The sequence below is a fragment of the Poecilia latipinna genome, unplaced genomic scaffold (assembly GCF_001443285.1).
Source record: "Poecilia latipinna isolate Pla-1442-1.1 unplaced genomic scaffold, P_latipinna-1.0 Scaffold380, whole genome shotgun sequence".
NCBI lineage: Eukaryota > Metazoa > Chordata > Actinopteri > Cyprinodontiformes > Poeciliidae > Poecilia > Poecilia latipinna.
Window position 1 is genome coordinate 150,307 of NW_015112996.1, and position 25,471 is coordinate 175,777.

The following is a 25,471-nucleotide window of genomic DNA, read 5'->3' on the forward strand; positions in this document are numbered from 1 at the left end:
ATTTTGTAACTTAACTTGGTGCATTCTGCAGATGTCATTCACTCTAGTCCCAAACACATTATCAGTCTCCAAAAGCATTCTGTATTGTGGTGTGTTTATCCATTGTTATAGCACAGATGCCACTGTTTGCACACACAGACTAAGAATTGCTGCTGTTGACAACGTTATGATGACTCCAGTGTAAGCCAACCAAAAGTGAACAGACTGAGCTGGCAGTTGGTGTCTGACATGGAGCAATACCAAAATATTTATTTTAAGACAACATGCAACCAACCCTGACGACCGGTTTCATGGAATAGTAATGAGGAACACAGGACAAAAAAGTGCTGCCTATTCTTTGTGGCCTCTTTTGTCGGGAAACTGGTGAGATTTGTGCCTTTTTGTGCTGATATCAATATATATCCCATAAATCCACACATTCACAAACTGTTTTGAGTAGTGACCTTTTGGTTTTTAGATGTAGTTCACATACTGCTCCTTCCAGAAACCTTTCAGGACTCTTCTTTCTTCCAAAAGTATACCTTGTTACAACAACAATAAACAATTATTGGGAGGTCAAAAATGAAAGGGTTATATTCTTCAAATCACCATTTGGGATTTGTTCAACCATTGCATTTTAGAAAAAAGTTGGGGGCAATCCTTAGTTACCTTAAAGAATATTGTGTTACAATTGGGGTATGAAAGGAGGGAGAGAAGTTGCAGTAAAAATAGCTTGACCAGGACAATATTCTTGCAAGAATTATCATTGTCTAAACATGTGTATAATGAGGTGCATGAGCAATAATTCAAACTTTAAGACAGTGGAGAGTTTTAGTGTGTGTGTGTTTGAAATTGTATGCACAAGAGGGGATAAATCTTGACGGAAAAAAGAAGGAAGGAGAGGTTATTCTTAGTCTGTGTGCAGGGGGCAGGGTGAGGGTGCTTGGGGAACTGAAGAACATCATACATCCACAGGGACCTGTAGGCCTAGTGTACCCCACCTGCAGCGACCCCCCTAAAAACCCAGAAACATCATCTCCTTGATGTCCTCCCTTTAGTCTTCCCCCTGAAAGACAGCAACACACAAACAGACACGCACATAAAACTGCCTTCTGCTTTCAGCCTACTGATTCAGTCTGTCTGCCTTATCAGCCCACTGACTCATTGTGCCTCAGTCTGTCCAGCTCATGGCCCTCTTTCTATTTTCATCCTGTCCTGATATGAAAATGCCATGACCTTGTGTCTTGTGTGAACCTTGTGTGTTTTTGTGTTCCAAGTTCAAAATACCCACTGCCACCCTCTAAATGGAAATGGTTAACTTTGCGGTTTTGATAATCACTATCAGATTCTTTTCCACTTTTCAAAACACTGGAATTTTAGGAAGGACAGAGGAGCAGAAAGACATGATAAAAAAGTACAAGAAGGAGGAATAGCAATGAGAGTAGGTTTAGATACAGTGATATGAAATAGCAGTGACCATATCTTTCTTTTGAATTAATAAATTAGATGTTTTGGACTTCCAGCCAGCAGCAGTCAGCAGTCTCAGACAGAAAAAAACTAAAATGACAGTATTACCTTCCACTGAACATTCTGCTTCTGGCCTTTCACAAAAATTGCAACACTGAAGGGCTGTTTAGATGGAAAATCGGTTTTGAAGCTGTTCACATACTGAGAAGCCTCTTGAGAAAAGATTTTATTTAAAAGGATGGACCACTTTTTGAACTGATGGTGTATCAGAGCATTCTCATGCTCCAAATGTGGTGGACTATATGCATGGAATAGGTCTTATTGTTGTGTATAGAATTAATCAGACAAGCCAAAGTACATTTGTTGAATCAATCCATCAAAAAATTGTCCCTATCTATACATATAGTCAGAAATGTACCCACTTGCATTACCCAACTGGATAATGATGGTTTTAAAACACTGAGTTTAAGGTTTTTGATTGGCCTACCAAACATTCATTGGATCTCAACCCTTTTGAAACACTGTGGACTTTGCCAAATAATTTAAAGGAAATCTAATAATTCTCCCAAGCAGAGTATTACATAAAGCAAATATTATGCCCACAGCTTGGTGCTGGATGCAAACAATTATGTGATCAAGAGATTAAGAAGTGTGTTTAGTTGAGCCTTTATGGATCAGGGAACATGAATTAAAAATTGTGCATCCAGTTTTTGTGGTAGTAATCATTAATGTTGTGTGCTATACAATTACTAATCTGTAGGTTAAAGTAAACTAATTCTCCAAAACCCCAATATTCTGAAAGTATGACCATTGTGTCTGTATTAAAGTTAAATTGATCAGAACAATTTAACTTTTCTTAAAAACTGTTACATATTTTTAACTTCTACAGACTAAAAATGTCAAGAGATAACCCCCTGTGTTTTTAAGAACATCACTTTTGCAGTAGTGCATGCAGTAACGTCATAAGGGTGTTCAAGCTGCTCGACTTAAGAAATGTAAGGTTTTTTTGTTTTTCCAGGCCTTTTAAGTGTAGCCTGAAATGTCTTCTGACATTACTTCCTCCTCTTTGATTTTTCAAGTCCTTCTGTTTTGAGTACCTCTCACACATCCTGGGTTTGTCAAAATGACTTTCAGCTAAAGAGACTGTCTCCTCCAAGAAAAGTCCTTGATAGGTTTTAGGTTACTGGGAAGAAAGAAAAATAAGAGCAGAAAAGATTATTTAAATGTACATTTCAGATTTATCTTAAAAAAACAACTTTAACTTTAAAAACAACCCATTTAGATTTCTTTTTATATCATCTCATGATGTCTGAAGATATACATGAATGTATTTTGGATGAGAGGTCTGAAAATTGCATCTAAATACACTTCTAAGACCTCAATTTAGATCCATTAGCTAATATGAACTGAAATATTCCTCTGGCATCGCAAGACCTTTTCATAGCTGCTTTTAGTGTGTCCTTCAATATGGACTTAACTCTTTGTGTTCATGCATGGCAGCACATTCATTCATTCAGCTTCTGTGACCGCCTCCCCACCCTCCTCTATAAAAAAAAAAACAAAAAAAACAGCAAAGAACATGACTAATGACAGGATTTATCACTGGGTAAGATAAAGAGAGGATTGAGACTGTTCACAGTTCTTCCCTAAGATGTGATAAATTAAAACAATGAAATCAAACTGATTCCTTCTGGCTTTAGAATTTGCAAAACATTAAAACATTGCAAATCAAAGAAATATCTGCTTCAGGATGTGAAAGTGAGACACTGGACACAGTGTGGCTCTTAAATGCAGTCTTCTTTTGTTTTGCATTACCTACCCTTGGTCAACAACATCCTGAAGCTGCATCAGACTTTACAAGGAAGAAAACAGATCCAAAATCACACCATGATGTCCCAGCCTGTTGTTGCCTCTGTCCCAACTTTTGTGGAACATGCTGCAGCCATTAAGTTCCAAATAAGTTAACATTTGAAAAACCACAATAACATTTTCATTTTGAACATTTAATAATAATAATAATAATAATAATAATAATAATAATAATAATAATAATAATAATAATAATACACTCAAAGCCACCTCACATACTTTAACATAAAAACAAACACAAAATTGAAATGCATAGTGAAAATTAAGTGCAAAACAAAATTTAAAAAGACAATCAAAGACCGTAAGCTACTTCAAACAGATGGTTTTTGAGTTATATCCATATTAAGAATGGATTGAAAGTATATCAGCATAATAATACCAAAAGTGTTATACTGGTGAGAAGAGATGCAACATTTTCTAAATGCAGACGGTACAATCTGCTGAACATATTGACAAGAAGAAAAAATAAAACAAAGTCCACAAAGAGTATTTATGAAGGACTTTTTAAATGTTCTTAAATGATTCAAGACATGCCACAAATTTCTAACCACTTAACATGTCCGAATGGTTTAATTTCATTTGTGTACTTCAGAGATGTAATTTTCATTCAAATAAAGTCAAATCCATAATTCAGCAATGACTGGCTTCCATCAGAGCATCTGCACTGCTCTGCATAGCAATTAGACAGTTCCTCTTACTCAGCTCCTTGTCAGCATGTTTTGCGTTATGCCCTTGGATGTGTATCCTCTCAATGTAATTTCTAATTACAAAAAAACAATTATTTATTGATGCAAAAGTTGTGAAAGCAATTAGAGGAAGGTAAGATAAATTTAAACATGAAATAAATGCAGAGAAACAACAGCCAGGCAGGTTGTCGTTGAATGGAGATAATGAAGTCAGTGTTGTGTCCTTGTCTGTATGCTGATTAATTTGTTGGTTGTTTTTGTTGTCAACATAAAAAACAATGCAATCTAAAAGCTGAAGTAGTCTGAGAATGAGCAGGTGTAATTTACATGTGTAATAAATAATTATTGATATTTGTGTGCTTGCCCCAAAGAAAACCTGAGCAGAGCAATTACTTATCATTTATGGTCTGCCTTCAAAATGATTCTGAGTTCATGTTAATTCAGAGCCGGCTCAATACAACAGAATTAAACTGAGCAGCAATACCCATCAGTGAGCCTGAGTCAGAACTGGTCAACTTATTTTCTCCTCAGAAACCACACAAGTGACAAATGGTGACATGGTCTGAACCTCTGTTCATTAGTTTAAATAAGGTAGGCTCTGATAAAAATAAACAAAAATTATAAATTTGTCAGGTTGGGATTGGGATTGTTTTGGGATCAATAGGTTGAGCTGGACCCAATTTTGGTAATCAAAGGATGGGGAGATGCAATTGAAAGTTCTTGCTTGCCAATTTGAACAGTTAGGAAGAAAAATGGGCTTCTTTGACACGAATCCATACCCTACAAAAACAAAACAAAAAACCTTGTTAAATATATACATTGAAAAATGCTTTACTGATGTCTATATTTTAGGACACTTCAGGGAGGCCTGAAAGTGTGTTACTGTTGATTTGTAACCAAAAGATGAATTCAGAATAAATCTGTTAAAATAGATTTTTTTTTTTTTGTGGGTTTGTGATTCAGCATTAAAAGGAGGCCAGAGTACTGACCCAGGTCTACACTAGGACAGAAGGTGACTGATTAATGTTGCTTGAACAAAGAATTGCAGGGAAAGGTGAAGATGAATGGTTCTGTTAATGGAGATGAGGTGGATTTATGGAGAAAATGAGCCCTATGAGACTAAGATTGGCAGAGTGGGATGAGCTTTCAGTTGGTGATTGTTTGACTTTAATTTCAGGATGGATGGTGATGGAGAGTGACGGAGGGTGGACAGGCAGGGGTAGCTTGACAAGAAATCCACGCAAGTGTTGTCGCTGGATCAGTCCGAGGAGCGGCTAGAAGACAGGAAGAGAGAGTCCAGAGGGAACACTGGAGCAGCTCGTAGGGATGAGGAACAGGATCCAGGACATCATCAACAGAGGGAACAAGGAAGAAAATAAACATAAGGTAAAGTTACTTCAAATACCATTAACTTAGGACCTGATTACCACTTGTAGTCATGGAATGATCAGGAGTCTGCCACAGACAAGCTGCTCCTCTACCTGCTGCTCCGAATGATCGGCTGATGAGCTCCAGCTGGAACCAGTTCTGACAGTCACACCCTGCAGGAGCAGAAGGCCAGGGAGATACACACACACACACACACACACACACACACACACACACACACACACACACACACACACACACACACACCCAAAGCCAACACGCAATTCAGTTTATCCAGCATGTACGAAATAAACACGACTATAATAATAGTAGTAGTAACAGAATCACTAAAAACCTTCTAACTGCAATTCTGAACAAAATGAACAGACTTCTTGATTATTAAAAACATTCAAGGTGATTTATATTGTAAAGTCATGACCTTAATTCAGGGAGCTATTTGCAAACATTTTGGTAGAGCAGCACTGAAAAACAAATGTGATTAATGAATCACATAGTCTATATTAATATTGTTTACTGCCTAATCAGCAATGCATCTCCTTCAATTTAAATAACTTTTATGATTCATATAGGATCATACAGTACTTACAACATTGTGTTTATACAATATTACATCTATTTTGAGAAGAAAACTTTAAGTAGACAATATCAGAAAATTCCCATTCTCGCGTTGCCTCCATGACAGTTTTTCTTTTAGTTACATAACTGGATGGTTCAGAGTTTATAAACTGGGGCTGTTTGAGGTACATTTGAATAGTTTCTATACTGCTTCGACACAGTGTCTATTTCTAGGATAAATAAGATTTCTGACAGATGAGCCAAGTTTAGCAATGCTCAAAATGGATCCTTCAGAAGAGAGAATTCACTTCTACAGTCGGATGCCCAAACCAATTCTGAGATCTGAGTTTTTTCTTGTCTCCTGCTTTAAAATGACAGTTTACTGACTCCAGTTAGTGTAGCTACAGAAAAAGCAACTATAGAGCAATTATTTTAAAGTAATCTAATTTCAGACAGTTGCCTCTCTTTCATTTACAAATATTGATTCTCTTGAATCACTTATGGAAACAAGTTTCATTTGAATGCTGAAATAAGAGGCGTGTTCTTTGTTTTAGTCAGATTACATGGTTTAGAATGGGAAATGTAGAGAAAGCTTAAAACAGTACACAGAAATTTTATATTTATCTAACAGCTTTTTTGGAGTACATTAGAATTAATAAGATGATTGACTAACTAAAAATTAGCAAAAGAATGAAATAGCTCATTGGTTTTGCACTAAATTTGAAGCTGTAAATCAGATACCATTTTGACCATAATTACTAACTCATGACTCCATGATCTGAACTGCCTGGAATTAATTTTGGGGGCAAAAATAAATGCACTGAATAGTTATTTTAAAGTCACTAGTCGTCCAATAATCTCCATTCCTTCTTTAATACAGGGCAGGTGAAGTAAAACTGCGTAGACACATTCATTTTGATGGACTGGATATAGAATGAGTGTTTTTTTTTTTCTGTAGAAAGCAAGAGAGAAATACTGTTGCAAACTTTTAGGTGAGACAGGGGATACAACTTTCCTTCTTTCATTTTTTTTTATCCAGTTATAACTCAAGACCAATCCACACAGCTCAGTTATCTTGTTTATATGGAAGACAACTTTTCAGTTATTAGGAGAAGAGATCAAAAGGATAAACCAAATTTAGGTTCATGTTTATAGCTGTGTAGCTGTGTTGGCTAAGCCCAAATGACTAGTGCCAAACTGAAATCAAAAGAGCCTGTGATATCACAAACACAAACATGACACAGATTGTATTTTAAGCTGTCCTCTAATTGGGCTGAGATTAGCCTCCTACTGGGACCTTGTGGTGTGAGGAGTGAAACAGGACTGAGTCAACCTGAAGAACCATCCCACATCAAAGAGGGCGGGGAAAGAAGGAGAGCACAAATGTGGGAATAAGGCAAAACAAAGTCAGCACACAGGAAAAGGAATCCCCTCCAGCACTCTGTGGTTCTGACAATAACCACCAATTTTTACCATTCTTATGTTTTTCTGCTTCATATCTCAGGTCTTTTATTTTTAGTGGCTGTTGATTTCCATTTGTTTCCTAATATTGACAAACTACATGAAAAGAAACATGGATGTGCTTTTGCATAGTAATGCAAGGCTGTAATGTTTACACCCCAGTGTATTTTTTTTTCATATATCCCGAGGATATCATTAAATAGAATTATGTTTTTTATGAACTACAAATCAATGTTTTCAATGTTTCTGAAATCGTTCTGAAAGATTAAGATGGTTTTGCTGCACCATCAGTGAATATTTGAAGCTTTGAACACAAATAGCAACAAAATCTTTGTACTTTGATCCTGAGAAGACTAAGAGCTTGCACTTGACCTTTCAACTTTAAATCAAACATTTGATTTAAGTTTGCCTGTGAAATTTAGGTACTTTGATTTTTTCAACACATATTTTTGTTATCACAAGCAGTTTTGATTTTTTTTCTTTCCAGAAAATCAGGGTTAGCAACTAAAGCTACAGCTCTTTTCCACTAATATTGGCACAGTTATTATATATGGCAGTGGTAAAATATAGCATAATGTTTTTTATTTGGTTACAAATACCATTTCCTTTGGCATTCTCACTGCACAAAATTTTATATTTTTGTCATTCATTCAGTCTTTATTTGATGAAAACAACGTTCAGTGTGTCAGAAAGTTAAATTAAAAACAAATAGACCTGGAATATTTCAATATATATGTAATGAATCTATGTAGTGCCTGAGTTTTATTTTCTGAAATGAGTGACAAAAAGAATTGTCACAATTTTTAACTACACTTGTATTCATCCTTCATTTAAACGTATATTAAAGTTCAATGCACGTCTGCCCTGTGTGAATGGGTTGTTTGTTTTGTGTACTTTTTCTTATTATTTCACATAATAAAAATAATTCTGTGTACCTGCTTTGGAGGGGAACAAAGATAACAATGTACAGAGCACAGGCATCAGAATTGTTTGAATCTGTTGACTCATTGATTGCCCGACAGATCCCATTTTAGCTGAAAGCTCTGCTCCAGACTGTGGTGCAGATTATATGATAGAGAATGAGCTGGTGTGTGAAATCAGAGCAGGTAAAGCCTAGTGAAATCGCTGAAGACAGGCAGCTGGAAGAAGAGCAATTACTGTGAACAAGAGAGGTGATTGTACCGTCTGGTCCTGCTCCCACTGTTGCTGATTCTGTTAAATGGATTTAATTATTTGGATTTGGTAATTTATTCCTTGTCATCATAAGGGACCACTGGAAATGCTGTTCTACATTATTCAGTTACACTTATATCTGAAAAATAAGCTTTCAACAATTTGTGACGATAAAATAAATGTTTTATTTTTTACAATGATCCATTAAAGTGTTATATTTAAGTGTTGGTAAAAATCTGAAAACATGTCTAAGTTCTGGATTATAGACATTTTTAGTGACTTCAACCTTAAATATCTATGGTTCATATCAATCTTAGTCAACATACAGGTGCTGACAGCTCATCTGAACCTTTATTAAAGACTCCGGGATATTCTGTGATAGCCAGGGAAGTGACAAGAGCACTGATGAAAGTCTGGCTTTCACAGCAGTGGATATAAACAGACGTATTGATGTTTGTCTGAGGGATGTTTTGATCTTGGGAGTGCAGCCAGGTTGGAGCCCCTGTGAGTCAGTTCAGAGCAGACAAGAAACTAAATTCAATGAATAGAGCGGAGAATCAATAACAAGCTCATTTGTTTCAAGTGTCAACAGTAGTTATGTCAATTTTATAAATAAAAACTGTGACTGAATGGATCAGTTTGACAAATTTATAAAGTGGGTGAACCGTATGTGAGAAATGCTTTGAAACACAGCTGCAGCAATAATCAGAAGCTACTGGAATAAGACGCATGATTGCTAATTAGACAAATATTCATTATGCTGCCAGAAGTATGCCACATTATTTGTACTTCAACAAACTGAACAAAAAAAAGACGACAATTTTACAATTGGCACAGTAATTAACAACAAAATCCAAGTTTTTGTGACAGCTGTGTGAACCTATGTGGAGAAGATTCCTAAAATACGTTTTATTTCAAAGTGCACACAAAGGGATAAAAGCTAGCTGAAATATCCTGAAACAACATTCATATAATTTGCATTTATTGGTCAAAATATTGACAACACTAGGTGATGTTCATCATATTTGGGGTTAATATGTTCAAGTTAACATTAATTACAGAGTGATGTTGATAGATCACTGACGAAGATTTAATGTAGAACACAATAAAAGCCAAGGAACATAAAAACATGCACTGTCGGAAAGGAACATTTCCTCACAGTTATTTGGCAGAAGCAAAGTAATGGTCAACAATCCCCCACCAAATGTTTCCAAGAACAGTTTCTAAAGAGGATTAAATTGATAAATATGATGTGCTTTAGTCCTCCACTTGAAAGTTTCTCAACTGAATAATATTTTGAAGAAAAGGGTAGGCCTGCAAAACAACACATTAATGTATTTTGCTAGGATTTTGTGTGATGTGCCAAAACAAAATAGTTCATAACTAACATAGGTGAAAAAGGAGGAAACAAGAAAACCATTTTTAAACAAAATTCATGAGAAGTTCAGTTTGGAGTTCACCATAGGCCATGTTGCAAAAATGTGATGGTCAAATGGTCAAGTAACAACAACAGTAGATTTAGCTTATTGTAATGTGAGGAAATGTGAAAAGATTTAAGGTATTTAAACAGCAAGGCACTGTCTACATTCTGTTATGGTAATAAGCTTCAAATAAATTGCAACGGTATTAAATAATCTTCTTTACTTGCTTTCAACCACTATGACAAACTGCAACCCAGGTTGTTTTTTCCCTTTCAGTGCTAACTGATGATTATATGTTGTGCTGCTTTTTTTCCCGCCACCCTTGGTGAAGCGACAGATTTTCTCTATTTTCTCTAAGCTTACATCAGCTTGTACTACAACCAGAGATCACAGAAAGAAATCCTCTTTTTAAAAAAATCCCAAAATAATCTTCCTGCAAAAGCAAATGCTTCAACAGATTATAAAGTTGCAATGCTTCAATAGTCGTTGTTGATTGTGTAACTCTTTGTTACGTTTGTCTTCTTCATTAGAGCAGAAAACCATTACTTAAACCATAACTTGTCAAAATCCACTATAGTGCAGCATACATAATTATGTATACATACCCTTTTGTTTTAATCAGATTTTAAAGAAATATTTAAACAAAATTAAATAGAAGGACATATTAAAACTAGAAAATTCCTGCAGTAATTTTGAGGGGCCTGCCAAAGTGTGCCCGTCGGTTTGGACCCAGCGTTCCGATGCTAAAAATTAGCCTTAATGCTAAATAAAGCTTCAATGTAGTCAATAACCTGTGGAGAGTGAGAAGCAGGTGGACTAAGTTGTACTTGTACCATTCAGTATGTTGCATACGGTAAAATTAGCCCAAATGCTAATAATAGGATGAATGGTATCAGTAGAATGTGGGGTATCACTACCATGTTGTCACCCATTGACTCAGTCCAATCAGTATTCTAAACATGGCTAATAAGTAAATAAATTGGCTAAAAGCTTATTTTAGGTAAAATGCTAATGCGTGCATGACCTGAGACAAAAAAAACATAAAAAAGCTTAATCTTTTTGCACCGCCTATGGCGGTGCACTTTCGTGAGTGGACATTGCAGAGTTTTATTTTGAAACTTTCAGTAAACTTAATTTTCATAACCACACTAATACAATGTGAAACAGTGGTTTGGTTAATCCACCAATCCACCCTTATGCATTGCTATGGGCAGGCCCCAATAAAGAGACATTCTATTAGGTGAAGAACAATAGGTGCCTGCCACCTATTGTGACTGACCTGCTTCGCAGGTCAGTCACTGCCCTCCCTATGCATTGCTATGGGCAGGCCCCAATGATCAGAAAAGTGTTATGAAATTGTTTACAAAATGAGACCAGATGTTAACAACAAATGGTTCTGACCTGGACACGTCACTCTCAGTCAGTGTCTCTGTTTAGTAGACATTAATCTCTTAACTTTTTCAAGACTTCATCTGCATTTTCAAAATAGACCATAAGTAATCATGTTATTCAACACCCTATTTATAATAAACACTATATTCAGATTAATTATTCCTGGATATAAAACACTATTATTATCTCTAGTTAACCCAAAGTTTTAGATGTGATCAGGAATAAATAATCAAGAGTTAAACAATTACCTTCCATTTACAAAAGAGTGTGACATGTTACTGGTATTGAAAGCACAAAATTTGATTTGTGCACAAGTTTGCAATTTCCAACTGTGAAGACTGACATAGTGGCAGTTTTCCAGCAGACAAACTTTCCAATGAGGCTAAAAAAATGAAGGTCATTGCTAAGAAATATGGAAAGTTATGGAAAGAAATATGGAAAGTTGACCGAAAGGAAAAAGTGCGAGGAAAGGGTGAATAGGCAAACCATCAGAGGATTTTCAAACAAATCCCACTCAAGAATCTGGGGAGAGATTTACAAGGTGTGGACTGTGATTTGAGTCAGCCTCAGTGGCCTCAAGACCTCCTTTCAGATGGAAGAAGGTTTTATATTTGGGAAGGTCAAAGGTTAAAAAAAAAGGTTTATTCATACTGTGTAAAATTTATTTATAAAAATGACCACCTGATTACTAGATCTTGTTATAACAATACTGGTACTTATGGAAGCACTTTATGTGTAGATTTATATGAAGCTAAGAAACACAGAGAGGAGTCATGGTAGAAAACTCAATCATGTCTTTCTTGATAGCAAAGAAAGATGAAAAATAGACACAGCTTGCAGACTCTCCCTCTCTGCCACACACACACACTTTCTTGATCTGTCATTGAGCTCAGGTGGATTGTTCTTGTCAGTTTGACATGCAGGTCTCAGGTTGCTGCTGTCCCCTTGCTCAGTGAGAAGAAAATGTGCAGGTGGTGTCATCCCACCTTTGATATTTTTCCCCTGAAACATTCAATAACTCTTATCACTTTAAAAAAAAGACAAGATATCACATTTATCCGAACTGCTCAAATCTGATAAAAAAATCCTGAACCTATAGTGTTTGTGCATGAATGCAGTGTAAATAGATGACAGTTTATTATGTGAGATGGGACTAAGTGGGCCTCTCACAGAGTTTATTGAGCCATCAGGCTCTTAATTACTGTTTTGCTTGGAAACTCTGATTGCTAAGGGGGGATTTATTTACAGTACATGAGATAAGCAGGGAAAAATATGATGGCATAACTAAAGATGTTGCTAATTTGAAGTTTGATTTTGCAATGAAGACAAATTTTCTGAATGGTCGTGAAAAAAAGAGCCACAGTGGCTTCCCAGTTATTAAGTATGTGACACAGAATTCAAGCTGGATAAGAACACATTCATTACTTTTAGTCTTACATCTTTTATATACAGTCCTTATGCATATATAGCGATTTCATATCATATGATTTGATTGCATTGCTTTTATTACTTCCATGGAACACATTACTGACACTTTTCACTATCTTCTTTTCTTCCTCATTACCAGGATTTCGTTGATATCTGGGAATAAAAGACTCACAGAGGTTAACATTTACATCGTCTGGCTCCAATTTAATTTGTTCAAAGAAGTTGGTAAGAAAAGGGATAAAAAGAGTCATAGAAGTAGTTAAGCTTCAAGCAACTCAACATAACGCTTTCCAGTTTCAATGTTTTTGAAGACATAAATTTCATTCCTTGTCTGTCCTGGCTTATACTTGCCTTGGAATGGAAACCAGGATTTGACAATAAAAAGAGTATGTCTAAAACCAAGTACAGAATGAAATGTACAAGTACAGAAATCTGGATGTTTGTACAAGAAAGAGCTTTATAATTACTGATCTGTATGTGGTCAGTTTTATAATCACTCAGTTTTACTCCCTCTCCAAATTCCCCCGGTTGTTATTGTCAAAATGTTATTCAATGCATTGTGGATAATATTTGACAATTAAATGAATATTACAATACTCAAACAAAAGAGTTATACCATTTAAACCTCTAAATATTATGACCTTGCTGCCAAAAATGTCAATTTATCTTATTGGGATTTTATGTAGTAAATTCAATACATAATTTTGAAATTGAAGGAAAGGACTGCACACATTTTTTTTGTTCCCAGCTTAACATATAGCTAGAATGTGAAGGCCTGTGTTAGCAAACAGCCAAATTCGAAATGAAGCCACAGGAAGTCATGGTAGATGTTTGCCGCAAAGTAAATGTTTATGAAGGATGTAGACCAGTATATAAACATGATCTTTGTGGATCTGGTATTGTGTAGTGGTTTTTGCCTCATTTCTGGCAGTTCTTTTTAATCAAGTTAACATGAAATTGAGTGGGCTCTGTCTGTTGCGAGCATTAAACTCTATTATGTAACCAAAAGGTCATTCTTAATCGGTACCCTGGATTTTTGTACAATCAAGAATCTTGTCCAAAACGTCCTAAAAATATGACATTTAAGCTGAATGGTTTTTAAAGAAGGCTTTCAAAGACACAGAAGTTGTTTTAGACAAAAGGTTTCATAACATTACTTTCTTTTGTTTTAAACCCATCAGTCCCTCATTTAAAAACGAACAAGCGATACAACAGCTACAATTATCTTTTAGCTTTTTTCATCTTAGCGATCATCGATTCTGTGAGATTTGTTGTGTAACAATGTATTCTGTTCCTAATCCAGTACTTTTCATTCTATTTTATTCCATTCCGTTTCTGTTTTGTTTGCCTTTTGGAGCAGACATAAATTACCCTGCATGGCTGGTTGTGTGCGGTCTTGAGCGCCTGTGAGTGAATGAGCGAGTCGCAGTGTGTTTGTACGTGACGTGGTTTTGGTTTGAACTTTGTTAGCTGCACACACACCCCGGCTCAGTGCTACAGGGAAACGTGGGCGTTATGTCTGCCAGGCCTCTTACACTTGGCTTGTCTACATGTATTACTCACATGGGCACACACACTCACAGACACAAATACATGTGCACACATCCGCAAACACACACATGGACACGCATGCACAAAAACTCACATATTTACAGACATGCAAAGTCATACATGCACACAAATAAAACTAAAGTCACAGAACACGCAGACACAGAGGGGCAGAGTCCATTGAGGATTTTTATGTCTTTAAATTGTTAATATTCAATCTGGCTGAGGGGAGCCAGAGGCCTAACAACCTAGCAGGAGCTTCTTCAATTCATGTCCACCATTTCTTTCTGGATAAGATGCCTCAGAAAAAGCCATGTGTCCATGTCTACAGAAAACATTTCAGAGACTGACAGATGTCTGCGTGCCTTACCCTGACCATAACCTGTTTATTAGGAATCCACTGATAAATCAGTGCCGATTTCCTCGGTATTGTCTGCTATGTATATGTGCAGCCGAAATTATTTACCAATCTTATCTACTTCAGCAAAAGTCTAAAAATCAACCACTGTCCTCTATTGCTCTGTCGAGAAAGAGGTTTGACTGAGAGTCAGGTCATGTCTGCATACCCCACTGTTGCCAATTCAGCGACTCTTTTGATATGTTTAGCAACATTTCAGACCAAAACAAATTGGTATCGGCCAAAATCAGAATCAGCAGGTCAGACTTCTTTAAGATCAGCAATCGGCCAGAAAACTGTGATCAGTGCATCTCTACTTTTATTTATATTAAAATAATCAGATTTTTGTCAAAAAGGAAGTATAGTGGATTATTTGTACCAGAACCAAACAGACGTATCTGAAGATTTGTTAATATATACTGCCTTTTCACAACAAATGTCGTCTGAAGGGACTTTACCATCCATCCATCCATCCATCCATCCATCCATCCATCCATCCATCCATCCATCCATCCATCCATCCATCCATCCATCCATCCATCCATCCATCCATTTTCTTTACACCTTTGTCCCTTAGTGGGGTCGAGTGGGGTGCTAGTGCCTATCTCCAGCTAACGTTCTGGGCGAGAGGCGGGGTCACCCTAGACAGGTCGCTAGTCTGTTGCAGCCTTTACCAGACAAACTAACCTAATTTATATACTGTCAATTTGGTTCAATTAGCAGATTCAGATTAATAGATTCCAATTTGAGGCCAGAAAACACAATCTCAAATTCAGTTCATCACATCACATTAATTAGTAAAACAAACAAACAAAAACGCTATCTATTTACAGAAATAAAACCAATTGCATCAAGTGATTAACTCTGAAGCAATCCCTCACACTGAATATGTGTGTGTTGACAGTGGAAAGAAAAGATTCCCTTTCCACTGGGGGAAACCTCTAGCTGAACCAGACTCAGTGTTTTCATCCATCTGTGAGGCTCAAAACCCCCAATCTGCTTTGGCCAACTGGGGGTTTGAGAAAATAGACCAGAGAATAAACAGAAGGACTGGTCCAGTACTTAACATTTACTTTACGTTAAAGAAAAACCAAAGAGTTAGTGGCAGATGTAGCACATATATAGGTTTCAGCAAGGAGATAAAAAGCTTTTTTTAGTTACTAGGGCTGTAACCAAACAACTACTCCCAAGACAACAATATTTGGTCAATGGGCAGGAGTTGAAAATTGTTTAGTAATAGTTTGGAAAGAGAAAAAAACATTCATTTATTAACTCAAATCACAAAAAGAGTTTTAAACAACCTATAATCTTTGCAGGACAATTCAATAGAAAGTTAAATGGGTAATATAAAGCAGTATGCTTGTCTCAACTTAAGGTAGTCCTGATGCCAAAAAACAAAACAAAACAATGAAAAGGTAAAGTTTGTGTATTTAACAAATAGAATAACAATAAATAAAAACTCAAACTCTGTTTTAAAGAATCTTTGCTCTATGTTTACTTCTCAAGGTTAGGATTGATAATTCAAAGTATTTTAGATTTTGAACAAGACGAACAATGCAGTTACGTGTCGCAGGCCACTTTAAACTTTAAATGTAAGCAGACGAAGTTGGCAATTTGAGCTACACATGTTTTGGGAGAATCTTCAGCCAAGCCTTGCTTTGGAAGTGTGCCACCCCCAAATGAAATTCTATTTACGCCTTAAATCCTTTGGCCATTTGTGAATTTACACTCTTGATCTCTCTGGGTCTATTTGCTGTCATGACTCAAGTAACTCAGAGTTACTGTTGCTCTGTTTACTTGGGTGACAATAATGGATTATTGCTTGAGATGTCAAACATCACCTCCTACCATTTTGCATCCAGTAGATGGCCTCGTTGGGCCTGCTGGCCACAAGTTCAGCGCAGGACATATGGGGAATACATTTTTAGCACGACTTTTGATTTTACACTTTTGTGGCATTTGCGTTATATAAAGTTAATAACTAAGAAAGTTCTTACAATTTTGCTTCCGTCATACAATTTGATAAATATAGTGAAACATTTTTCTCTAACATTGGAGAAAAAATTAACGCGAGAAAAAAAAAAAAAACTTCAACCAGGTCACGTTACACAGCTTAAATTCTGTGCAAGCGTTATGGGGTTTAGATTTGAGTTGCGTGGCTGTACCCTTACAATCTCCTTGGATGGAGAAGTTGTGGCAGGGGACGTGGACCACAGCAGCAGGCAGCAGCAGCTGAGCGGAGAGAGAGGAGAGCGCGCATGAATAACGCCCGTGGAGAGATCAGAGTCATTTCCGTCACTCTCCGCCGGCCGCAGTCACGTCGCGGTGCTGCAGTCCCACTGAATGTCGCACAAACAAGGATACACCCCGGCGAAACAAAATGGAAAGCCAGTAAGGACCGAAAAAACACCTGAGGACCGTGACGTCTTGGAGAGCTTTCCACAGAGCAGAGCGCAGACAGGGTGAGCGCCTTCCCTGGCATCAAGATACAAACTGGATAAATGTCGGTTTCGATTTTGAGCTTAATGATTTTTTTTTTTTTTAGCACTTTGTTGAATTTTTGAATTCAAACATATTTTATAAGCCGACCCAGGACGCCTGAGCGTTTCAGGAGCTGTCCATTCTCACGCAGCAAGGCGCACGCTGTCTTAAAAAGAAAAAAAGAGAAAAAAAAAAGCCTCAGGATGAACAACTAAAACTGCCCCTGAATTTCAAGGACGTCCAACAAGGGATCAGACTGCTAGAGATGATTTAGGTGGGTGGTCAGAACGAGCGGCATTTTTTTTTTTTTTTTTTGAAAGAGGCTCAGAAGCTGCTGTGCTGCGTTAACAGGAATCGCCATGCGCATTAACCCACATGTAAGGAAAAACTCATGAGGATTATAGGACCAAACATTCATGACACAATTTAACATGTTTTAATATCTAATCATTACTTCTTTTTTTTATCATTGTCTGTCTTAAAATGAACTGAATGGTTAAAATTGCTGTCCATCTCAAAACTTTTTGCTTGATAAAAAAATAGATAAAAGAAAACAGATTTTTTTTAAAAAGAAGGCATATATTATTAGGGGTGGATCCAAATCATTACAGTGCCCAATATAACTACAGGGACACGCCTCGAAAATCGTTAAACAAATCAGATAAATGCCGCGCAGAAACCATCAATAGAAGTCATTGATGTGGTGGTATATAAGGCTAATGATTGGCAAAACCGCTGTTGACTGGGAAGCTCAAGGGCAGTGTGCTGTGAAACTTTTGCTGCATGCAATTACAGGGTGCAAAAAGAACATTAACTGAAGGATACACTTTTCGTTTTTGTTTCAGATTTTTACATGAAAACCTCTTCTGGGAGTCTGGATGCAAACAACAGCTGGGAAATTCCTCCCCCTCTACACACTAGAATGTCGACCGTCTGCACTTCTGCTGCTTTTACTGCTGCTGCAGGAATCAGTGGACCGGGGATTTTTGCGAAGGAAATTTCTGAAGAGAAAAGTTTAAAAAATTTATAGCTGCACTTGCACAAAAATGTTTTTTGTGACGAGCAGCCAGTGGATGACCCAGTCCAAGAGAGAGCTGGTACCCAGACAGTTTGTTCCTCCCCCATTCGGGTAAAAAAAAAAAAAAAAAAAACTCTAGCAGAAGCACAGCTGCTGCAGGTTGGGGATGTGATGGGGTGATTGCTAACATCCCCATTCGCCCACCCTCCCTCTCTCACTGCATTAGCGCTGTGATTACAAACAATGGATCAGAATTTCTCAACAGTACGAGACGGCAAGCAGCTCACGCCAGAGAGGGACTCGTCCAAGCGAGTCTTGACAGGATGCTTTCTCTCCCTGCTTATCTTCACCACACTGCTTGGCAACACCCTGGTGTGTGCAGCTGTCACCAAGTTCCGACACCTGAGGTCAAAGGTCACCAACTTCTTTGTAATCTCGCTGGCCATCTCGGACCTTCTGGTGGCCATCTTGGTGATGCCATGGAAGGCAGCCACAGAGATCATGGGGTTTTGGCCATTTGGAGCATTCTGCAATGTGTGGGTAGCATTTGACATCATGTGTTCCACTGCCTCTATCTTGAACCTGTGTGTTATTAGTGTTGATCGTTACTGGGCCATCTCCAGCCCGTTCCGTTATGAACGCAAAATGACCCCGAAAGTGGCGTGCCTGATGATCAGTGTAGCATGGACCCTCTCTGTACTCATCTCCTTCATTCCTGTTCAGCTAGACTGGCACAAAGCTGAGACCACCAGCTATGCAGAGCTAAATGGAACATACCCCAGTGAACTGCCCCCTGATAACTGTGATTCTAGCCTTAATAGGACATACGCCATCTCATCCTCCCTCATCAGTTTCTATATCCCTGTAGCAATCATGCTCGTCACCTACACCCGGATCTACCGCATTGCCCAGAAACAAATACGGAGAATATCTGCCCTGGAACGTGCAGCAGAGAGTGCCAAAAACCGACATAGCAGTATGGGGAACAGCTCAAACATAGAGAGCGAGAGCTCATTCAAAATGTCGTTCAAACGAGAAACCAAAGTCCTAAAGACGCTCTCGGTCATCATGGGTGTGTTTGTGTGCTGCTGGTTGCCCTTTTTCATCCTGAACTGCATGGTTCCCTTCTGCGAACCAAACCTGCCAGATGGGTCCGCAGACTTCTTCTGCATCAGCTCTACCACTTTCGATGTGTTTGTGTGGTTTGGCTGGGCAAACTCCTCTCTCAACCCCATCATCTATGCCTTCAATGCAGATTTCCGCAAGGCCTTCTCCATACTCCTGGGTTGCCACCGGTTGTGCCCGGGGAGCAACACCATCGAGATCGTCAGCATTAACAACAACATGGCAGCCTCCGCGCCCAACCCTAACTCTCAGTATCAGCCCAAGAGCCACATCCCAAAGGAAGGGAACAACTCTGCAAGTTATGTGATTCCTCACAGCATCCAGTGTCAGGAGGACAAGTTGCAGAGGAAAGATGGATGTGGAGGCGATATTGAGGCAGGAATAGTAAACAACGCCTTGGAGAAACCCTCCCCGGCCATTTCTGGGAATTTAGACAGTGATACCGAGGTAACCCTGGAAAAGATCAATCCCATCACACAGAATGGGCAACACAAAGCTGTGTCATGTTGAGGATACCTTTGCAAAGATGGATCAAAACTCATGGAGGACCATAAAACAAAACATCTGGGACAAGGATCTCCAAGAATATGCCTGATAGAAAAAAAAAATGTGACAGGACTCTGGACTGTCAATAAAAATCCACATAGAAAAACCTACAGAATGTCAAAAAGTACAGGCACTTTATCTGGGATATAACTATCTGCAAAATACTTTCAGCATTTGAGGATGAAATCGTTTTATTTGATGATAAATGTTGATAACATGTATATTAAAGCAGAAAAACAGTGCATATGCATACATCTTTGAAATATCTCCTTGGATGTATACATCTGCTCACGTGTACTGAATGGCTCAGCATTGACACTACTCTGGAAGGACTTAAACACATTATATTCAGCAGAGGAAAATGTAGTATTAGAGAAATATCATGTAGGTAGGTGCTTTGTAGGTGTTACATGAAAGAAAGAGCAACGTGGATTAAACAGGTGCAGTAAAATTAGTTGCTAGTTACTTTTTTGCTCTACTCTTCAGTATCTTAGCAATGCCGGTTTTATTGCAAAATTTACATCTGTATTGCAGTGGTTATTTATTTAACTATTTAAATTTCTGTAAATGCCAAAGTAACTTTTCTATAAGTCAAGCCTAAGCTCTATTTGAATCCAGTCTTGGGTTTAAGGTTATGATGTAAAATGTCCAGATGATGTGCAGTCAGAGAAAGAGAGACAAGGAAGTTTTGCAAATACTGTAATGTTTTATTTTCATCTCCTGTATCGTTTTTCTGGACAAATTGTCTTTCCTAAAACCATCCTGCGTTTCTTTTCTACATCCTCCTCCTCTTGTTTGCTTTATTTCCCCCCTGCTGCTTATTAAGCAGTCATTTATTCTGTTCTCATCTTCATTTTCCTGTTCTTGTTTGCTCAGTCTGCAAATCCCATTCTCCTTCACGATGCCCCTTCTTCTCATTTTGTCAACAGTCTTCTTTTTTTGCACCTGCGCATCAACTCTTTCAAAGTTGTGTTCTTGTCTCCACTCTCCTCAGAATCTCCTTTGGTAGTCATCCATTTTAAATACTTCTTCTGCCCACTTTGAGTGGTACTGATGGTTTTTCACTTGGCAAATACATCTGGTTCACATAAAGAAAATTTAATGAAATTAAATACTCATTGCACTCATACAGAGAAGCCAGAGATACAAGTTCACTAAGCTGAAACACACTTAGTGACCTTTTGCAAACTTGCAGATATCAGATTTGTAAATTGCTCACGCTGGGAGCCATACTGCGCTGTAGTGGTGATGTGGAGCATGCAGTGTGACAGAGTCGCTTAGTTTTGCAGAGGTGAAGTCACAGACGGTGCACCGTGATGTGGATTAGCCCTGAGCTGTCGGACATGTTTTGTGTCTTTGCACAGCTGCACTTAGAAAACACTCCCAAATTAGGACTAATTAGGAATAAATATTTCACAGGAGCAAAACATTAAGTTCTTATTATAAAATAATATTCCAGATGCTGCTGATAAGAATGCAGCTGCCTTAGGAAGAAGTTGTATTTTCACTTATTTTCCATGACTGTGATCAGATGTAGTTCTTCTTGAACAACCAGATCTTAACTAACCTGATTTGTAAACAAAAATGTTCTGACAACAGGCCAGCACAGGTCACATTAAATTTACAGATGGGGAGCTGAAATGACCAGCAGAGTTTTGGTTTCAATCTGAATTTCACTGTAATGGTCAAAAACCTGAGCCACACTTCTCTGGATATATCTTTATAAAACAGATATTTTTTTCTGCCATTTTCAACAGGATTACTGCTGAAATAACAGTAATCCTGTATAATACCTATGCACTGCCAATAGTCACTGATAAAGTCCATATTACTTTCATCAAAGCTCGAAATGTGATGTGATCTTGAGCAGGGTATAGGGTTGTACTAAATATTCTCAAAAACAGTGGTATTTCTTGTTTTTTCTAGATTACAATTTTTCCTTAGAGCAAAACTTTTTAAAGATGTTCTTTTTTTATATTTTAGAATTTGTTTCATGACACACATTTAGCTTACAAACAATTGAATGTAAGCTGACTGAGGACAAATTAAGACAGATTTCAAAATGGTTCCATTGTCTGTGTGAAGTGCTTCTCACAGATCAAATAGTTCTTAATAATTGTTGAATGTTTAGACCATATATTTTTTACCCCAACATTAAAATTAGACTTAAACCTAGCATTTTAAATTATTTAAGAATCTCCACTTGAATAAAGAACGTATTCTTTATATCTAGTTTGTATTAAATATATTCAGCGGTCCAGTCAAAGTTTACTCCAGTTCTTTTTGAAGTTGCTGGGGAAGGAACCCTCACGCTGACATTGCATGCAGATCATTCACCGCATGTTGTTTGTGCCCATGATGCTGTGAAACTGTTGCACATCAGAGAAAGGAAGAACCAATCCAATACAAGGCAATTGGTCTTGAATAAAGCATTTGATTTTCCTGCGTTGGAAAATCCAATGCTATCTGGATGGCACCAAAGCGAGGGGGGAAAGCTTTTAGCTCAATATGTTGCTTGGCTTGTGTCACAAAAGCAGCTCATTGTCCTCCTGGCTTCTCTGTAGCCTCTCATGTGCTCTGCTCCATCAGGTTAGGATTTGATGTTTTCAGGCTCAATTTGGATTAGCACCCTCTCTCATGTTGAGAGTGGCAACAGTGAAACAAAGTGCCATGAACTGTGAACGATCCCTTATAGTTTCTTTTACAAACAATCACCCATAGCATGCTCACTCAGCACTAGTTAATTTAATTTTTTTTCTCTGTAATTATCTCAAAACACATCCCGGCCACAACAAGCGATAAAACATGACGTGTGTGCAATCCATCAGAACCGGACATGAAAGAAAACTGCCTCCGGGTGGGCTTTTCCTCAAACCCCTCCCTCTCCCTTCACTCCCAGCAGCTCCTTCTTTCTCTGTCTCTTTCTCTAGACTGCCTCTGTCGACTTGATGAGCGTTCATGATGTTAACAAATACTAGATTTATAGTTCAGCAACCAGAGCTGACTGCTTTCTTATTTTGTAATTTAAATTAAAGCGCCAAATCAAAGCCCTAAATCAAAGCTTGACTGGTTATTTTATCTGTATTTATACTGTTTCTTTCTTTTTTTTGCCAAAGTTCTCATGTCTGGTTGAATGTGGATGTACTTTTAGCATATGCTGTGACATAACCAGTGTTTTATACGCTGAACGTTGGGGTATGTGGGGACTCTTGGTGACACTAAGATTAATTTGCCATTTCTTGTGACGTCTTTTTATACACGCCGTTGGTAAACCTATGATGGTTTACTAAAACCTTCATTTGAAATGATCTTTGTTGTTTTATGATTCTGTATAACCCCACTCCTCCCCCCAGCCCTCTTCACGAGCCTTCACCTTGTCAGCTTTGTGAATCATCTCTCCAGCTTGCCCTGTTTTGATTTTGGAGAACGCCGATGTCAGTGCAAAACTCCCAGGAGCAAAATGTTTTGCTTGATGTGGAGCATTTCCTCTGGGAGACCCTACAAGTTCCTTTGAGGGAGCTATGGCTGTGGTGACAGTCCATAGTCTCTCCATCAGTGTTCTAGCAGTGACGAATGACAACTTTAGCAAATCTGACAGTGCAGAATCTCTGTGTGTCCTCCTAAAATGAGTGGCCAGGCGCTGCAAGTATGGAGCCATTTTAGCAATGATGTTTCACCTCATTTAACTGTCTGACTTAATGACAGAGTCCCTACCTCAACGTCAGTCAGCAAGTTTCATGTAAAAAAAAAAAAAAAATACAAAAAACTATTTAAACAGTTAATGGCAGTAATAAGGGTTGGGGTTTGCAGGGATAGAGTATTGTACAATGATGTTCAAAATGTAGTTGTGATGAACACAAGTGCTTTCTATCTTTCAGAATCCTTAATGTGTGTAGCAGACTTACATGCTGTATGTTTTCTCAAGTGTGGGATTAAAATCTATGATAACATGCAAAGTTCACTGAGAATTTGTGTATTGACTTACATGTTTTTGGTGTTGATCCATGAAAGTTATGTCAAAGATTATAACCCTGAGAAATATTTAGTTTACAGTTTGTACAAAGACAAAAAAACAAATGTGCCCTTCTTGTAAAATAAACATGTATGTATGTTCTTTTTTCATTTGCTTTTGATGTGTTGTTTTTTTCCATTTTTGGGGCAGTATACCTTTGACTCTCAGTGGGTATTGGATGGTAATGCCACTGCAGAAGATCGATAGAAATTGATTTTGAATGGTGACGCATATTTTTTTCCAGCTCCCAAAGCGTGGTGTCCTCGCTGCCTTTAGTCTGCATTTACATAACCTGATGGTCACTTCACAGCTGACTCGACCTCTTTCTCTTCCTCTTCTCCCTCCCATCCTTTATGCCTGATTAGCAAACCTAAATTTGGGTGCAAACAAAGGCAAAGTTTAACATAGGGTGGCTTCCTTACTCAGTGCCTCTTAATGTTGACAAATTTAAGAGGCATTAACTTTTTAAAGTAGCTTATACATAATACTTGTCATTGAATTTGCTTCTCAAATAAAAACCAGTTAATTTAGAGTTTTGTCAACATGAGCATAAACATTTTGAAACTAGATTAAATTTTTGTCCATATAATCGTGATCCTTTATGGATTAGATGTGTTTCAGCAATTAGATTCTCTTTGGAAATCAAAGTTATGCCACAATTCAAGATTGTGGATGGACCACTTGTTAGTGCAGAATAACAATTGGTAGAATTTGGTAGAGTTTACTGAACAGATTTGGATTTGATGCACTTATCTGGCCTTTAACTTTTAACACAAAAAAATTTCAATATGTTGGAGGTTAAAAAGTTTTGCAAGGCAATTTCAGGAAGCATGAACCATTGTCTGTCAGACCAGCTATGATGTGTTTTTGGTATCATTTCCATGTTGAATCACCCAATTTTGTCTAAGCTGACCAAAACAGTTACCAGTAGAACTAAGGAAAAGCTGGAAAATCTCCCAATTTGAAAACTGGCAATCCCTTGCACACACTTTGGTGTTCTAAGCATAACCATAGACCATAAACCTGGTTTTGGAAATGATAAAGCAGGCTGACAGTAAATTTCTGCAAACACCTCTTCGAAAATGTCTTAAGCACTATCATTGCCCAAAAAACAATAATTGAAATGAACTACACCAATTCTGCCAAGAGAAGTTGCCAAATATTCAACTTTTTTTTTTTTTTTTTTTTTGTATAACATTGCTACAAAAAGATGTGGTTGTGGTGTAAGTTAATAATGGCCATCTACCAAATCTTACTTGGGGGGATTTGTTTGTATTTGACCCCAATGAGTATAGCTTAGATCAGAGGTTCCCAAACTGTGGGGTGTGCCCCCTAGGGGGGGCGCCCTGCCATTGCAGGGGGGGAGGGGGGAAGCCGTCTGGATGAAAATAAAAAATACATGAACGCTGTATGCGCTGGGTTTTTACCTAAGAATGTCCAACTCTGTTATTCCTATGTCAATTTGATACAGTAGAGGCTTCCACATGTCCCATATCCTCTGTAACTTTTATCAGCAGTTAAAAC

At 37.8% G+C, this 25,471-nt stretch overlaps 1 protein-coding gene and 1 long non-coding RNA gene across 2 annotated transcripts in view; one reads left to right on the forward strand and one right to left on the reverse strand.

Moving 5' to 3' along the window:
- Positions 1-8,923: 8,923 nt before the first annotated feature.
- LOC106950131 (uncharacterized) overlaps positions 8,924-25,471 on the reverse strand; it is a 24,034-nt gene continuing 7,486 nt past the window's right edge. Inside the window, exons 2-3 of the long non-coding RNA XR_001425553.1 lie at positions 24,103-24,317; positions 8,924-9,081 (exon numbers count right to left, since the gene is read on the reverse strand). This is a non-coding gene — a long non-coding RNA (uncharacterized LOC106950131). The remainder of the gene's footprint in view (positions 9,082-24,102; positions 24,318-25,471) is intronic.
- drd1b (dopamine receptor D1b) lies at positions 18,393-23,896 on the forward strand. Its single transcript, XM_015036780.1, has one exon. The coding sequence runs from the start codon at positions 18,508-18,510 to the stop codon at positions 19,897-19,899; it is 1,392 nt and encodes a 463-aa protein (XP_014892266.1). The 5' UTR covers positions 18,393-18,507; the 3' UTR covers positions 19,900-23,896.

Coding starts and splice junctions, on each gene's coding strand:
- drd1b (XM_015036780.1), top strand. CDS start 18,508: ATGGATCAGAATTTCTCAACAGTACGAGACGGCAAGCAGCTCACGCCA.